Source organism: Salvelinus fontinalis, chromosome 11 (genome assembly GCF_029448725.1).
Source record: "Salvelinus fontinalis isolate EN_2023a chromosome 11, ASM2944872v1, whole genome shotgun sequence".
In the NCBI taxonomy this organism is placed as follows: domain Eukaryota; kingdom Metazoa; phylum Chordata; class Actinopteri; order Salmoniformes; family Salmonidae; genus Salvelinus; species Salvelinus fontinalis.
This window is the reverse complement of record NC_074675.1, coordinates 3,608,797-3,627,542: the sequence shown is the minus strand read 5'-3', so window position 1 is coordinate 3,627,542 and position 18,746 is coordinate 3,608,797. Positions and strand designations below refer to the sequence as shown.

At 43.7% G+C, this 18,746-nt stretch overlaps 1 protein-coding gene across 1 annotated transcript; it reads right to left on the bottom strand.

The window, feature by feature from the left end:
* Positions 1 to 8,267: 8,267 nt before the first annotated feature.
* On the bottom strand, positions 8,268 to 12,479 carry LOC129864887 (potassium voltage-gated channel subfamily A member 1-like). Its single transcript, XM_055937190.1, has 2 exons — positions 11,776 to 12,479; positions 8,268 to 11,278 (listed from the first exon to the last, which is right to left on the bottom strand). Exon 2 carries the CDS (start codon positions 10,967 to 10,969, stop codon positions 9,491 to 9,493), a length of 1,479 nt encoding a protein of 492 aa, XP_055793165.1. The 5' UTR covers positions 10,970 to 11,278; positions 11,776 to 12,479; the 3' UTR covers positions 8,268 to 9,490.
* Between the last annotated feature and the right edge of the window lie 6,267 nt (positions 12,480 to 18,746).

Sequence of the window (18,746 nt, the reverse complement as noted above, 5' to 3'; positions counted from 1 at the left end):
TAGAACATGGTACTATAGGAGGACTAACCTGGTAGAACATGGTACTATAGGAGGACTAATCTGGTAGAACATGGGGTCTGGTACTATAGGAGGACTAATCTGGTGGAACATGGTACTATAGGAGGACTAATATGGTAGAACATGGTACTATAGGAGGACTACTCTGGTAGAACATGGTACTATAGGAGGACTAATCTGGTAGAACATGGTACTATGGGAGGACTAACCTGGTAGAACATGGTACTATAGGAGGACTAATCTGGTAGAACATGGTACTATATGGGGACTAATCTGGTAGAACATGGTACTATAGGAGGACTACTCTGGTAGAACATGGTACTATAGGAGGACTAACCTGGTAGAACATGGTACTATAGGAGGACTAACCTGGTAGAACATGGTACTATAGGAGGACTACTCTGGTAGAACATTGTTCTATAGGAGGACTAATCTGGTAGAACATGGTACTATAGGAGGACTACTCTGGTAGAACATGGTACTATAGGGGGACTAATCTGGTAGAACATGGTACTATAGGAGGACTACTCTGGTAGAACATGGTACTATAGGAGGACTAACCTGGTAGAACATGGGAGGAGGACTAATCTGGTAGAACATGGGGTCTGGTACTATAGGAGGACTAACCTGGTAGAACATGGTACTATAGGAGGACTAATCTGGTAGAACATGGGGTCTGGTACTATAGGAGGACTAACCTGGTAGAACATGGTACTATAGGAGGACTAATCTGGTAGAACATGGTACTATAGGAGGACTAATCTGGTAGAACATGGTACTATAGGAGGACTAATCTGGTAAAACATGGTACTATAGGAGGACTAATCTGGTAGAACATGGTACTATAGGAGGACTAATCTGGTAGAACATGGTACTATAGGAGGACTAATCTGGTAGAACATGGCACTATAGGAGGACTAATCTGGTGGAACATGGTACTATAGGAGGACTAATCTGGTAGAACATGGTACTATAAGAGGACTAATCTGGTAGAACATGGTACTATAGGAGTTCTAATCTGGTAGAACATGGTACTATAGGAGGACTAACCTGGTAGAACATGGTACTATAGGAGGACTAATCTGGTAGAACATGGTACTATGGGAGGACTACTCTGGTAGAACATGGTACTATAGGAGGACTACTCTGGTAGAACATGGTACTATGGGAGGACTAACCTGGTAGAACATGGTACTATAGGAGGACTAATCTGGTAGAACATGGTACTATAGGAGGACTAATCTGGTAGAACATGGTACTATAGGAGGACTACTCTGGTAGAACATGGTACTATAGGAGGACTAACCTGGTAGAACATGGTACTATAGGAGGACTACTCTGGTAGAACATGGTACTATAGGAGGACCACTCTGGTAGAACATGGTTCTATAGGAGGACTAATCTGGTAGAACATGGTACTATAGGAGGACTACTCTGGTAGAACATGGTACTATAGGGGGACTAATCTGGTAGAACATGGTACTATAGGAGGACTACTCTGGTAGAACATGGTACTATAGGAGGACTAACCTGGTAGAACATGGTACTATAGGAGGACTAACCTGGTAGAACATGGTACTATAGGAGGACTAATCTGGTAGAACATTGCACTAAAGGAGGACTACTCTGGTAGAACATGGTACTATAGGAGGACTACTCTGGTAGAACATGGTACAATAGCTTTACAGTACATGTTCTACCAGATTAGTGCTCCTATAGTACCATGTTCTACCATATTAGTCCTCCTATAGTACCATGTTCCACCAGATTAGTCCTCCTATAGTACCATGTTCCACCAGATTAGTCCTCCTATAGTACCATGTTCTACCAGATTAGTCCTCCTATAGTACCATGTTCTACCAGAGTAGTCCTCCTATAGTACCATGTTCTACCAGATTAGTCCCCCTATAGTACCATGTTCTACCAGAGTAGTCCTCCTATAGTACCATGTTCTACCAGATTAGTCCTCCTATAGTACCATGTTCTACCAGGTTAGTCCTCCTATAGTACCATGTTCTACCAGATTAGAACTCCTATAGTACCATGTTCTACCAGATTAGTCCTCTTATAGTACCATGTTCTACCAGATTAGTCCTCCTATAGTACCATGTTCTACCAGATTAGTCCCCCTATAGTACCATGTTCTACCAGATTAGTCCTCCTATAGTACCATGTTCTACCAGATTAGTCCTCCTATAGTACCATGTTCCACCAGATTAGTCCTCCTATAGTACCATGTTCTACCAGGTTAGTCCTCCTATAGTACCATGTTCTACCAGATTAGTCCTCCTATAGTACCATGTTCCACCAGATTAGTCCTCCTATAGTACCATGTTCTACCAGATTAGTCCTCCTATAGTACCATGTTCTACCAGATTAGTCCTCCTATAGTACCATGTTCCACCAGATTAGTCCTCCTATAGTGCCATGTTCTACCAGTTCTACATACACGTGGCTTTACAGTACATGTTTGCTGTCATTGGTTAATAATAGTAAGTGTGATTATCATTTTGCTTCATGCATGTCAGTAATATAGTGTAGTTTAACCTTAGAGCAGGACTCTACTGATGCTACACTTAGGCTGGACTGCACTGAGACACCAATGGCAGCATTGGAAAGGTGTTTAACCATATCAGAATATCACCCTATAGTAAAACTGTATTGGAAAGGTTTTAAATCTTGTTATTAAAACACCCTGTAGTAAAACTGTATTGGAAATGTTTTTAATCATATCAGAATAACACCCTATAGTAAAACTGTATTGGAAATGTGTTTAACCTTGGTATAAAAGCACCCTATAGTAAAACTGTATTGGAAATGTGTTTAACCATATCAGAATAACACCATATAGTAAAACTGTATTGGAAATGTGTTTAACCATATCAGAATAACACCATATAGTAAAACTGTATTGGAAATGTGTTTAACCATATCAGAATAACACCATATAGTAAAACTGTATTGGAAATGTGTTTAACCATATCAGAATATCACCCTATAGTAAAACTGTATTGGAAATGTGTTTAACCTTGGTATAAAAGCACCCTGTAATACAACTTAAGACTGTACTTCAGAAAAGTCCATCTGTCATTGGTCACTTGTAAGGAATAGTATGTTTGTAGTCCTTGGCGTAAACGGCGGTGGGATCGATTTAAAAACAAACACAGATGTTTAAGTTAATGCAGCTAGCTCCTCTTTCTGCCTTTACCACCCAGCAAGTGGTCAACTAAATTAACTAGTATAGAGCTCCTCTTTCTGGCTTTACCACCCAGCAAGTGGTCAACTAAATTAACTAGTATAGAGCTCCACTTTCTGGCTTTACCACTCAGCAAGTGGGCAACTAAATTAACTAGTATAGAGCTCCTCTTTCTGGCTTTACCACTCAGCAAGTGGTCAACTAAATTAACTAGTATAGAGCTCCACTTTCTGGCTTTATCACTCAGCAAGTGGTCAACTAAATTAACTAGTATAGAACAATCTAGTGATAAACTAAATTAACTAGTATAGAGCTCCTCTTTCTGGCTTTACCACCCAGCAAGTGGTCAACTAAATTAACTAGTATAGAACAATCTAGTGATAAACTAATATAGAACAATCTAGTCATAAACTACATAAACTAATATAGAACAATCTAGTGATAAACTACATAAACTAATACAGAACAATCTAGTGATATACTACATAAACTAATATAGAACAATCTACTGATAAACTACATGAACTAATATAGAACAATCTACTGATAAACTACACAACATAAACTAATATAGAACAATCTATTGATAAACTAAATTAACTAACATAGAACAATCTAGTGATAAACTACACAACATAAACTAATATAGAACAATCTATTGATAAACTAAATTAACTAACATAGAACAATCTAGTGCTTTAGGCAGCTGTTACTGGAACTATCCCAACAAGGACACCTGTTTAAAAGGAAATGTTCAATTAAGTGCACAATCAATTTTTTATCATATAGGTCTGAAAACCAGCCAATCAAAATATACAGTCTTCAAGTGTCTCTTTAGAGTTTGTCTCTTATTCAAGCCAAAGGCAAGTTTGCATGTGTTTTTTTTCTCTCTTGCATCATACATATTATCAAGAGCGGGACTAAATAAATAGTCGTACTACACTGTACTGTCCATCCATCCATGGTATCACACACACATCTTAGCAGGCAAGCCTCTACAGCCAGCTGAAATATGAAACGTTACAACATAGCAGGTAAGCCTCTACAGCCAGCTGAAATATGAAATGTTACAACATAGCAGGTAAGCCTCTACAGCCAGCTGAAATATGAAACGTTACAACATAGCAGGTAAGCCTCTACAGCCAGCTGAAATATGAAATGTTACAACATAGCAGGTAAGCCTCTACAGCCAGCTGAAATATGAAACGTTACAACATAGCAGGTAAGCCTCTACAGCCAGCTGAAATATGAAACGTTACAACATAGCAGGTAAGCCTCTACAGACAGCTGAAATATGAAATGTTACAACATAGCAGGTAAGCCTCTACAGCCAGCTGAAATATGAAACGTTACAACATAGCAGGCAAGCCTCTACAGCCAGCTGAAATATGAAACGTTACAACATAGCAGGTAAGCCTCTACAGCCAGCTGAAATATGAAATGTTACAACATAGCAGACAGGCCTCTACAGCCAGCTGAAATATGAAATGTTACAACATAGCAGACAGGCCTCTACAGCCAGCTGAAATATGAAATGTTACAACATAGCAGGTAAGCCTCTACAGCCAGCTGAAACATGAAACGTTACAATATAGCAGGTAAGCCTCTACAGCCAGCTGAAATATGAAACGTTACAACATAGCAGGCAAGCCTCTACAGCCAGCTGAAATATGAAACGTTACAACATAGCAGCTAAACCTCTACAGCCAGCTGAAATATGAAATGTTACAACATAGCAGGCAAGCCTCTACAGCCAGCTGAAATATGAAATGTTACAACATAGCAGGTAAGCCTCCACAGCCAGCTGAAATATGAAATGTTACAACATAGCAGACAGGCCTCTACAGCCAGCTGAAATATGAAATGTTACAACATAGCAGGTAAGCCTCTACAGCCAGCTGAAACATGAAACGTTACAACATAGCAGGTAAGCCTCTACAGCCAGCTGAAATATGAAACGTTACAACATAGCAGGCAAGCCTCTACAGCCAGCTGAAATATGAAACGTTACAACATAGCAGCTAAACCTCTACAGCCAGCTGAAATATGAAATGTTACAACATAGCAGGCAAGCCTCTACAGCCAGCTGAAATATGAAATGTTACAACATAGCAGGTAAGCCTCTACAGCCAGCTGAAACATGAAACGTTACAATATAGCGTTAATTTACTCTCCCTTCTTCCTTCCTACATCCCGGCTGGCTGGCACTCTGTCGTGCTCCTCTCCCTCTCTACCTCTCCACTTCTTCCCATCTCTCCTATGCTCTCTCTCTCGCCCTCCAAAACCGAAGCGGAGGGCTGCCATTTTGCTTGCATGCAAAGTGACTAATGCTTTTGACTATCATAACGTTCATTATGCTCTTTTCTGCCTCCCAAATGGAACCCTGTGGGCCCTGGTGTAAAGTAGTGCATTAAATAGGGAATAGGGCTCTGGTCTAAAGTAGTGCACTATATAGGGAATAGGGCCCTGGTCTAAAGTAGTGCACTATATAGGGAATAGGGCTCTGGTGTAAAGTAGTGCATTAAATAGGGAATAGGGCCCTGGTCTAAAGTAGTGCACTATATAGGGAATGGGGCTCTGGTCTAAAGTAGTGCACTATATAGGGAATAGGGTTCTGGTCTAAAGTAGTGCACTATATAGGGAATAGGGCCCTGGTCTAAAGTAGTGCACTATATAGGGAATAGGGTTCTGGTCTAAAGTAGTGCATCAAAATAGGACAGACGGGCAGATAAATAGACACTGCAGACAGACAAACAGGCAGACAGACAGGCAGACAGGCAGACAGACAGGGAGACAGGCAGGGAGACAGACAGTTGTGAGTGTGGAAGGGGACGTTCGGGGAGGTGGATGGTTGGGTGGATGGTTGGGTGGGTGGGTGGGTGGTGGACACAAGCGCTCAGGGCTCGAGCACACTGAGGTAGACTGAAAAACCAACAGAAAGGCTTGCGATGGTTTAAACAAATAAATCAAAACCAAATGGTGTCTAGATAGATGAGATACTAGGCATGACCACAACACTGTCTAGATAGATGAGATACTAGGCATGACCACAACACTGTCTAGATAGATGAGATACTAGGCATGACCACAACACTGTCTAGATAGATGAGATACTAGGCATGACCACAACACTGTCTAGATAGATGAGATACTAGGCATGACCACAACACTGTCTGTCTTAGTGCTGTTGATTGTTATTAGTTGTATGTGTTATCTGATGAGGGTTGATTATCTGTATGTTAACCAGGCCTGTATGTACAAAGTGTCTGAAACTACAGTAGAACCTACATGACCATTCTAGAATCTACAACCATGTGAACACTCTAGAACCACATGAACACTCTAGAACCACCTGAACACTCTAGAACCACATGCACACTCTAGAACCATGTGAACATTCTAGAACCATGTGAACACTCTAGAACCACTTGAACACTCTAGAACCACGTGAAAACTCTAGGACCATGTGACCGCTCCAGAACCATGTGAACACTCTACAACCATGTGAACACTCTAGAACCATGTGAATGCTCTAGAACCATGTGACCGCTCTAGAACCATATGATCGCTCTAGAACCATGTGAACATTCTGGAACCATGTGACCGCTTTAGAACCATGTGAACACTCTAGAACCACGTGACCGCTCTAGAACCATGTGAACACTCTAGAACCATGTGAACACTCTAGAACCATGTGAATACTCTAGAACCATGTGAATACTCTAGAACCATGTGCACACTCTAGAACCATGTGAACACTCTAGAACCATTTGAACAATCTAGAACAATGTGAACACTTTAGAACGTGGCCTCTGTTGAACTTCCCACATCAGAGGTCAGTGGATGCCATTCCATATTCGTTTGTCAAGTTCTCTCTCTCACTCGTCTTTTCTCCTCTCCCCCCCTCTCTGTCTCTCTCTCTCTCTGTCTCTCTCTCCTTCCTCTCTGTCTCTCTCTCCTCCTGCTGGACAGCTGTGTGTGTGCTTCCTCTCTGTTCTCAGGCCCTATATTACAGTCTATACTGGGAACCATTAACGTCATATTCTATGTTACTGTTTAACTGTTACCCTCTTCTGACTGTTGCAGTTTGGTTGGTAGTATAACAGTGCATCTTGTGGGCGGTATAGAGGAACTGATCTGTTCTAATATAGTCCAGGGAGGCACTTCCGTTTGAGTCTGTAGGACATGGAGGGTTCAAGGCACGAGAAAACTTATCTCACTATTTAGTTTTTCTATGCAATTTTGTTTCCGTATTTCAATTTTGTTCTGTATAGGCCATAATATGTATAAAATTAAATTAAAAAAATACATAAATGCTGTAAAAATGAATAGCATTATGGAAGTCCCATTTTTCTTATTGAGGGTAGTATAGTATGTTCCATGCAGAGAAGCAGAAGCTAACCATTAAATTGTTATGTTTCTTTAGTGGGGAGGGGGATTTGCTATCCAGGAATGTCTCCTCCTCTGTTAAGATATGGTTGAGGTGTGTCCAGTCCTGTCCCGTCCAGTCCAAACCTTAGTTATGTTCCGATGTTCCGTCGCCCCCCCCCCCCCCCCCCAGGACGCGTCACTGTCACGAACTGTCTGTCAATAGAATGACGAGGAGAAAGAATCATATTCCCAAGGTCCCTCGACCCGCAAGCTATGTTAATACCGACGTCATGCATGGAGTCAGCCAGGACACACAGAACCGTAGTCAGGTAGGCCGTAATGCTTAGTAGTTTGACATGCCATGATCATCAACAACAACAAAACAAAAAAGTGTTTCTGTTCCCTTAAGATTTAACATTCAGCACTTAAATTCATTCAGCACAGCTCCTAAATAAGTAATAACTTAAATAATAAATAAGCAGTGCACTTTTGGTGAAACCAAATGAGAGAGAAAACCATACCATAAAAAGAGAGAATTGTCCGTCTGGGATCCGATTAGGAGGAGAATATAACACAGGCTGTTGTTTTTAAAAATAAATATATAATACAACAACATTACCTGAGGTAATGTGTCGCGCATGCCAGTAATATAAAACAGTGTCTCAACATGCTAATTTCAAGCTTTTTTTTTTTTGGGAAATATTATTTTTTAATGAAGATTATTGTCTCGCATGGCATCATCATGTTATCGTCACACCCCTGTGGGATTAGAGCTGGGTTTTAGTTTCAGCATCTGCTGGGAAAGAGAGTAGCAGCGTTTTACAGAGGTCATCTGGTCGACAGAACAGCCCATTTCTCATCACGTCTCCTTGGCAACAAGAGACCAGTGTTCGTTCATCTCTGTTTTCTGTGTTTTTTTGTTGTTGTTTCTATTGTGATAAAGTGCTTAGCCGATCACTCAGTAAGTCTCCGCTAACTAGCATCGTCGGAATAACTGCACCTTACGGACAACGTTGGTCGATCTCTCTCTCTCTCTCTCTCTCTCTCTCTCTCTCTCCCTCTCTCTCCCTCTCTGTCTCTCTCTCTCTCTCTGTCCCTCTCTCTCTCTCTATCTCTGTCTCTATCTCTCTCTCTCGCTCTCTCTCTCTCGCTCTCTCGCTCTCTCTCTCGCTCTCGCTCTCGCTCTCTGTCTCTCTCTCTCGCTCTCTGTCCCCCTCTCTCTCTCTCTCTCTCGCTCTCTGTCTCTGTCTCTCTCTCTCTCTCTCTCTCTCTCTCTCTCTCTCTCTCTCTCTCTCTGACTGCAGATGCTTGTTGGGTTTGCGTTCGGGCTGAGAGCTGAGATTCCATATTCCGTTTCTCTTTCTTCAGCAGATGCCGGTGCATTACGCAACTCACCCTCCCCCAAGTTCCACTGTAATCCATTATCCATGATCCATGATCCATTATCCATGATCCATGATCCATGATCCATGATCCATGATCCATGATCCATTATCCATGATCCATGATCCATGATCCATTATCCATTATCCATGATCCATGCAAAACCGTTTCTTCTTCAATGAGCATGTTGTGTTTTCCCGTTTCATATTTCAATGGCAGGATGTTTTCCGGTATATCTCCGATAACGTTAGGAACATAACGGTAATATGTTATCATAATCCGTATCATTCCCATTTTGAAGTCAAACAAATCTTTTTTTTTTGTTATATCCTCTTTTTGGTGAAACAGTTTTCTCTCTATATTCATTCTGAATGTAATTAAACGTAATGCAAAAAACGCATTAATAACGAAGTTAAATCAAGCATTCCCGAAAAACATTTCTACAATATTTACAACGGGTTGGTGAGTCCTCATATCCCCATGGTGTCTATTGCTGCCATTATAGAATGAATGTAGATGTTTCTATACGTCAGTCAGCAGCTTGCCCTTATTCACGCAGTTCTGGTTGAGCACAGACGTACAGTTAGCAGTTCTGAGATTCGCGTCTCTAAAGTTATCAATACTGTTGTTAATCCCCTCGTCTATCTCCATGTATTCTGACTTGCTGGCGACAGAGTTGGAGCGCGACGAGTTGCTGTCTGAGTTAAGGTCCTGGTTGCTGACGTTAAGGAGCTGCGCCTGCTCCTCTCCCTCCGTCTCCCGGTGGTAGAAATAGTTAAAGTTGGACACGATCACAGGCACCGGCAGCGCGATGGTCAACACTCCGGCGATGGCACAGAGCGAACCCACTATCTTTCCCCCGATGGTCACCGGGTACATGTCCCCGTAGCCCACGGTTGTCATGGAGACCACCGCCCACCAGAAGGCGTCGGGGATGCTCGTGAAGAAAGATTCCTTCTCCTCCGCCTCGGCGAAATAGACAGCGCTGGAGAAGAGGATGACTCCGATGAAGAGGAAGAAGATAAGCAAACCCAACTCTCTCATACTGGCTTTGAGGGTTTGTCCCAATATCTGAAGCCCCTTGGAGTGTCTGGACAGCTTGAAGATTCTAAACACCCTGACCAGCCGGATGACCCTGAGGATGGCCAGAGACGCAGCCTGCTCACTTGGTTTCTCCTTCCCCTCTTGGTCCTCTGCCAGCTCGGTGCCCAGCGTGATGAAGTAAGGTATGATGGCTACTATGTCTATAGTATTCATCATGTTTTTAAAGAAAGCTGCCTTGCTAGGGCAGGCGAAGAACCGCACGATCAACTCGAAGGAGAACCAGATGATACACAAAGTCTCCACTATAAAAAAAGGATCTGTGAGAATATTTGGTTTGTAATAGAATGTCACGTTGCCTATAGTTTCCATCCGACCTCTGGGGTCCTCTTTGAGTTCTGGCAGCGTCTCCAAACAGAATATGACTATTGAAATTAAGATCACCATTACCGATACTATAGCTATCCCTCTGGCGGGTCCCGAACTCTCCGGGTATTCAAACAGCAGCCAGACCTGTCGTTGAAACTCTTTTTCCGGTAACGGTTTTTCCTCTTCTCTAATAAAACCTTCGTCTTCTCTAAACTTCTCCATTGCCTCTGCCCCGAGCTCGTAAAACTTGATCTCCTCAGAGAACATATCCAGAGGAACGTTAACGGGCCTCCTCAACCGTCCACCGGACTGGTAGTAATATAGAATGGCGTCAAAACTCGGCCGGTTCCGGTCAAAAAAGTATTCGTTTCTAAGCGGATCGAAGTAGCGCATTCTCTTTTTGGGGTTGCCTAGTAACGTCTCAGGGAACTGGCTGAGAGTTTTTAACTGGGTCTCGAAGCGCAGCCCTGAGATATTGATGACAACCCTCTCGCAGCATTCGTGGTCATCGTGGTCTGGTGGGTAGGTGTCCTGCAGGTGTCCCGGCAGGGTGGACGTCTCATCCATGTTATCTCCGGTCACCACAGTCATCCTGGCCGGTGTGGCCCGTGTGGCCCGGTCTCAGCGCAGCGCTATGCGGCAAGAGATGCTTGGCTCAGCCCGGTGGGGGCAGGCATCCAGTTTGATCTCACTGCGCGCCTCAGATTTCCCCGCTCTCTCTCTCTCTCTCCCTCTCTCTCTCTCTCTCTCTTCTGTCTGATAGAAATCCCCCTTGCATTCACCCGGGCCAGGCAGACAGGGGGCTAGCTCGCCAAGCGCCGCTCCCCTTTAAGGCTCCCTTGCTCCTCTCTCCGAGTAGTCCTCCATTGCTGCTCTTTCTTCTTCTCCTTCGTCTTCCACCTAGTCGGAGGGAGAGAGGGAAGAGTGAGAAATAAAAGGAATCGAACGCCAGAGAGAGAGAGAGAGAGAGAGAGAGATCTTTTTCCAGCTCAGCAGTGTTATCTCAGTGTTTGTGACATGCTGTAGTCTAGAAGGGGAGAGAGGAAGCCCACCTAACAGCGGGAGGAGGGGGGGGGGGGGGTTACCAGGAACAGGTTGACCAGCATAGAGAACATTCAGAAGACAACAACACTGTGATATGGAGACTGTTAAACTCAACGGGATTGTTTACCGCATACATCAGTATTCAAGTTTCACTACTACTGCCCACCCCTCTGCGCACACTGAGCAGAATCCGCATTTTACCCACATAACCATCTCACCATCTCATCCAGTGTACTAACGCTCTACGTACTGAACACCTAATACCTTAATAATAACCACAACACCAGTGACAATAACGACAGTTATTTAAGATACATAATAATTGCCGAACTGTCAGCTTTGTTATTAATTACCTGGATTTCCGTTTGGTGGTGGTGTACCCGCCAGCCACGGCTACAACTTTGCCGTCCCGGTTTTTTTGTTTTAAAGGTAGTGGATATCACTTTACTGCACTGTAGAGTACGAGCTTCGGTGAAATATTCATAGACTGTACTGTCTTCGTTAATATTATTCACGCTATTCCCGTGTTAGTGGCTTCTAACGTCGACTGGAGCGACCGTTAATATTATCCACGCTATTCCCGTGTTAGTGGCTTCTAACGTCGACTGGAGCGACCGTTAATATCATCCACGCTATACCCGTGTTATTTGCTTCCAATGTCGACTAGGGCGACCTTCTTGAGATACCGAACGGCTTCTGAACCGCCTCGGAAGCAGCTTAAATCTCTTGACAGGCAATTTAAAACCATGCTGAAGAAACGGTTACGAACGAGGAATAGAGAGAATGAAATATAATACGAAAGAAAAAAAATAATCGTTAACTCGAGCTCCTCTCCAAAGGACGGCAACACCGACTAGTAGTTCCCACTTGGTCTTTTGACCGTCACGCGTGGCTGCGCTCTCCAGCGGCGTGGTGGTGAAAATGAAGATGGTGTGAGTGAGAGAGTTTGAGCTGAACACGTTAGTGGGGCAGTGAGAGGGTTTGCGCTGAACCCGTTAGTGGGGCAGTGAGAGGGTTTGCGCTGAACACGTTAGTGGGGCAGTGAGAGGGTTTGCGCTGAACACGTTAGTGGGGCAGTGAGAGGGTTTGCGCTGAACACGTTAGTGGGGCAGTGAGAGGGTTTGCGCTGAACACGTTAGTGGGGCAGTGAGAGGGTTTGCGCTGAACCCGTTAGTGGGGCAGTGAGAGAGAGGCAGAGGCACACAACCATTTCCCTTCCCGGCTCCGCTCCGCTCCGCTCTGCAGTTTGCCGCATCAGCAAAAACACAGCGTTAGAAGAGCTCTCCTCTCCTGGTTTGGTGCAGTAGAACAGCTAGGACTCAACAAGACGCGGCCGTCCCAAGACGCACCGCTATAACGCACCCATTCTCCCCGCCTAGATAAAGATGTAGTACCTGAGAAATACCGGGGGGTTTAGGGTATCACTGAGCCACAGCCAATATAATACTTAAATAATGTGAAAGCATGTTGCTGGATTTCATACAGAGAAGAAGAGAGAGAGCGAGAGAGAGGTGGGGAGGGAGGGGGAAGACAGAGAGAGAGAGAGAGAGCGTAAGAGAGGAGTGGGATAGAAGGGGAGGGGGGCGGTTCGACGCAATGCAGACATACTGTACTATAACACATGTTGCCACAAATGCGCCCCACACACGCACACGCACACGCACACACGCACACGCACACTCACACACACACGCACACACACACACACACACCGGCAGCACCAAAACAACAGATCATTGTGTAAGCCACCTCTGCTGTAAAAACCCGAGTCATTGGACGGTGGCGTGACTGGTAGATATATTTCAATTCCTCTGGCAAGCGGAGCTAGTCTTAACGGTGATGCGGGCAAATGACATTTTAGGGAAATTGATGATGACGGAAAAACGGTAACACGAGGTTGAACGACACAATGAGCGATCTATTTTACTGTTTTCGTATCTGGATATGTGATAGGGGGGTTTGTATCCTTTATTTAACTAGGCAAGTCAGTTAAAGAACAAATTATTATTTACAATGACGGCCTACTCCGGCCAAACCCGGACGACGCTGGGCCAATTGTGTGCCGCCCCTATGGGACTCCTACACACGGCCGGATGTGATACACCCTGGATTCGAACCAGGTACTATAGTGACGCCTCTTACGCTGAGATGCAGTGCCTTAGACCGCTGCGGCACCAACTGGAAATCTCCTCCAATGATAAGACGTGTTTATCAGCTGCATCATATGATGTAAAGGCTGAGGTCTCTTCCCACGTAAACACCTATAGCGCGTCTCCTTGATAAAAAACACATTATAATGCTCGTAGGATCACAGTTAGCATGTCAACAGAAGTGTCTTTGAATTAACATTGCACCTTGCCCTCTGTGTCTGCCGTTCTGCGGTGCAGGATCTTCATCACGTTGATTACACTACGGTGGCTATAGTTTGAGGAATTATGACTTCGGATAGATGTCTAGTTGGGTCATGGAATCCAGCATCATATAGACTAGTAGGTGTTCCCCTGTCCCCAAGACAAGGTGATTGGTAATAGCACTCACCAAGGGGTTTCACACCAGGGGATTTAACACCAGGGGGGTTTAACACCAGGGGATTTAACACCAGGGGGGTTTAACACCAGGGGATTTAACACCAGGGGGGTTTAACACCAGGGGATTTAACATCAGGGGATTTAACACCAGGGGATTTAACACCAGGGGAATTTAACACCAGGGGATTTAACACCATGGGGTTTAACACCAGGGGATTTAACACCAGGGGATTTAACACCAGGGGGTTTAACACCAGGGGTTTAACATCAGGGGATTTAACATCAGGGGATTTAACACCATGGGGTTTAACACCAGGGGATTTAACACCAGGGGGTTTAACACCAGGGGGTTTAACACCGGGGGGTTTAACACCAGGGGGTTTAACACCGGGGGGTTTAACACCAGGGGATTTAACACCAGGGGGTTTAACACCAGGGGGTTTAACACCAGGGGGTTTAACACCAGGGGATTTAACACCCGGGGATTTAACACCCGGGGATTTAACACCAGGGGATTTAACACCAGGGGGTTTAACACCAGGGGGTTTAACACCAGGGGGTTTAACACCAGGGGTTTAACACCAGGGGGTTTAACACCAGGGGATTTAACACCAGGGGATTTAACACCAGGGGTTTAACATCAGGGGGTTTCACACCAAGGGATTTAACACCAGGGGGTTTAACACCAGGGTTTTAACACCAGGGGATTTAACACCAGGGGGTTTAACACCAGGGGGTTTAACACCAGGGGTTTAACACCAGGGGGTTTCACACCAAGGGGGTTAACACCAGGGGATTTAACACCAGGGGTTTAACACCAGGGGATTTAACACCAGGGGGTTTAACACCAGGGGGTTTCACACCAAGGGGTTTCACACCAAGGGGTTTAACACCAGGGGTTTTAACACCAGGGGATTTAACATCAGGGGATTTAACACCAGGGGATTTAACACCAGGGGGTTTAACACCAGGGGGTTTGATACCAGGGGGTTTAACACCAGGGGATTTAACACCAGGGGGATTAACACCAGGGGATTTAACACCAGGGGATTTAACACCAGGGGGTTTAACACCAGGGGGTTTAACACCAGGGGATTTAACACCAGGGGGTTTAACACCAGGGGATTTAACACCAGGGGGTTTAACACCAGGGGGTTTAACACCAGGGGATTTAACACCATGGGGTTTAACACCAGGGGGTTTAACACCAGGGGGTTTAACACCAGGGGATTTAACACCAGGGGATTTAACACCAGGGGGATTAACACCAGGGGATTTAACACCAGGGGATTTAACACCAGGGGGTTTAACACCAGGGGGTTTAACACCAGGGGGTTTAACACCAGGGGGATTAACACCAGGGGGTTTAACACCAGGGGATTTAACACCAGGGGGTTTAACACACTATAGAATCAGCTGACAGGATATATGGCTCGGGGGTGGAGGAATGTCTATAGTCTTCAGGCCTAAAAGGTTCCAACTCTGAAAGTCTTTCTCCTTCTGAAGGTTGGTGTAGGAAATGCTGCCTGGTCTCTCATAGACTAGACATAACATAGTAAAAGTACATCTGGGACACTCAAATTAGTATGATATGTTATATTTGGTATGGTTACATAAGACAGAAGGTTACTTCAGGCAGAATCAAAGGACGGTGGTTGGTCGGTTTGCATGAGTAGACTTATTGTCACGTTCCTGACCTGTTTTCCGTTGTTTTTGTATTTGTTTAGTATGGTCAGGGCGTGAGCTGGGTGGGTAGTCTATGTTATGTGTTTCTATGTTGGGTTCAATGTGTTGCCTGATATGGTTCTCAATTAGGGGCAGGTGTTTGACGTTTCCTCTGATTGAGAACCATATTAAGGTAGGCTGTTCACACTGTTTGTTTGTGGGTGATTGTCTTCCGTGTCAGTGTATGTACCACACGGGACTGTTTCGTTTGTCTAGTCTGTTCCTGTTCGTGCGTTCTTCGTTTTGTGTAGTTCTCATGTTCAGGTCGGACTACGTCGTTTTTTTTATTTTGTAATTTATTCAAGTGTACTTCGTGTTTCGTCTTGTCTAAATGAATTCATCATGTATTCATCACCCGCTGCATGGGTGATGATCCCTACACGAGGAAATCAACTGTTACACTTATAATGCAAACGTCTCATCATGGAAAACTTTAGTGTTTTAGCTAATTAGCAACTTGTCAACTACTTACTACTTTTTAGCTAGTTAGCAACTAATTAGCAATGTTAGCTAACCCTTCCCTTAATCCTAACCTATAACCCTTTTAGCTAATTAGCAACTAATTAGCAATGTTAGCTAACCCTTCCCTTAATTCTAACCTACAACCCTTTTAGCTAATTAGCAACTAATTAGCATGTTAGCTAACCCTTCCCTTAAACCTAACCTTAACCCTTTTAGCTAATTAGCAACTAATTAGCATGTTAGCTAACCCTTCCCTTAAACCTAACCTTAACCCTTTTAGCTAATTAGCAACTAATTAGCATGTTAGCTAACCCTTCCCTTAAACCTAACCTTAACCCTTTTAGCTAATTAGCAACTAATTAGCATGTTAGCTAACCCTTCCCTTAAACCTAACCTTAACCCTTTTAGCTAATTAGCAACTAATTAGCAATGTTAGCTAACCCTTCCCCTAATCCTAACCTTAACCCTTTTAGCTAACTCTTCCGCTAACCTTAAACCCTTCAACCTAACTGCTAACCTTATCCCTAACCTTAACCCTAACCCCTAGCCGAGCTAATGTTAGCCAGCCAGCTAACGTTAGCATTAGCCACCTAGCTAACATTAGCCACAACAATTTGGAATTCTTAACATATTGAACGTTTTTTTTTGCAAGTGAATACATACCATCTGAAACGTATCATATCATACTAAATGGAGTGTCTCTAACATGGGATATGAGATATGAGTTTATTATCCGTTATCCGTTCAGGAGAGACAATGTGGTATGTGGTATTAGACAATGTGGTATTAATCTGCTTCCCAAATGAAACACTGTTCCCTTCATGGTGCACGGGCTGTCCCAAAGTAGTACACCACATAGAGAATAGGGTTCCATTTGGGACTCAGCCATTCTCTCAACCCTATAGCTCATTATCTGTCCCTGGCTATTAGGATGTGTTGATAACCTATAAAGCTGACCGATGCTAAGACCTCACACACACACAGAGAGAGGACAGTACTTTACATACATCACGTGTTATAGCAACAGTAGAGAATAGAACCACAGGCGTCAAGCAGGCTTATGTCTGTGCAAGGACTTCTAGTGTCGTTGATTCATACGTCTCTGTTCCCTTTTACATTTATGAGAGCGGGATCGAGAGAGAGAGACTCGACATATCAATTAGTATCTGGCTAAAAATACTTGAATCGGTTAAAGAACCCATTGCCCTTTATGGTTGCGAGGTCTGGGGTCTGCTCACAAACCAATAATTCACAAAATGGGACAAACACCAAATTGAGACTCTGTGTGTAGAATTATGCAAAAACATCCTCTGTGTACAACGTAAAATATCAAATAATGCATACCCTCTAATTATCAATATCCAGAAAAAGAGCCGTAAAATTCTACAACCACCGATTCTGACAAAATGAGGTGGAAACTGAGCTGCACTTCCTAACCTCCTGCCAAATGTATGACCATATTAGAGAGACATATTTCCCTCAGATTACAGAGACCCCAAAATAATTCGAAAACAAATCCAATTTTGAAGAACTCCCAAATCTACTGGGTGAAATTCCACAGTGTTCCATCACAGCAGCAAGATTTGTAACTTGTTGCCACAAGAAAAGGGCAACCATTGAAGAACAAACACCATTGTAAATACAACCCATATTTATGTTTATTTATTTCCCCTTTTGTACTTTAACTATTTGCACATCGTCACAACACTGTATATAGACATAATAAGACATGTGAAATATGTTATTTCCTTTGAAACATGTAATTGTAATGTTTACTGTAAATGTTTTAATTGTCTAGTTTTACTTTTGTTTATCTATTTCACTTGCATTGGGCAATGTAAACATAAGTTTCCCATGAAAATAAAGCTCTAACAATTGAAATGAATTGAGAGAGAGCAAAAGAGAGAGAGATAGAGAGGGACTCGGATCATTGGCCTGTGAGGAAAGCCTTGGGCTTTACATTCCCGACGGAGCCGTCAGCCTTGTCCCATCGGACAGAACACTCTCATTCCTTCTCCCTGGAACGCTCCCACATAAAAAGAGATTGTCCCGTCACTGTATTTCCATTCAACCCTGAATAAAACCCACACCCACTATTGAGGACAGATGTTAGGTCTGAGATGTGGGCTGGGATGTGTGCTGTTTATGTAGCCGCTGGTGGGGCTGCGAGGGAGGGAGAGAAATAGGAGGAGGAATTCCCAACGGATAATAAAAAAATAAAAAAAAAAGCTCAGTTTCAGTTGCAGCACCATGGACAGCGGAACGAACACAGCGCATGTTTCTGACGTATTCCGTTGCGCGTAAACCGGATCACTGAAATATGATGCGGTGGGAGAGGAGGGGATTCCTCCAAAACAATAGACACCATCTGATCGAAGGATGAGGGAATGTTTTTTTAAATGTATTGTTTTTTTATTTCTAGTCTCTGTTCAACTACTATTAATTTGCTTTAATTGATGAAGCCTCAGCCTGCCCTGCTGACCGAATTCGCAATATAGGACTCTCATTATTGTCACCACATGTTTCTACACCGTTACAGTGCTGCTTAGCAATACTACTGTAATATTATAGTGTTCTGCTGTCTCTAGAGCTATCTGGGCAGTAGCCCA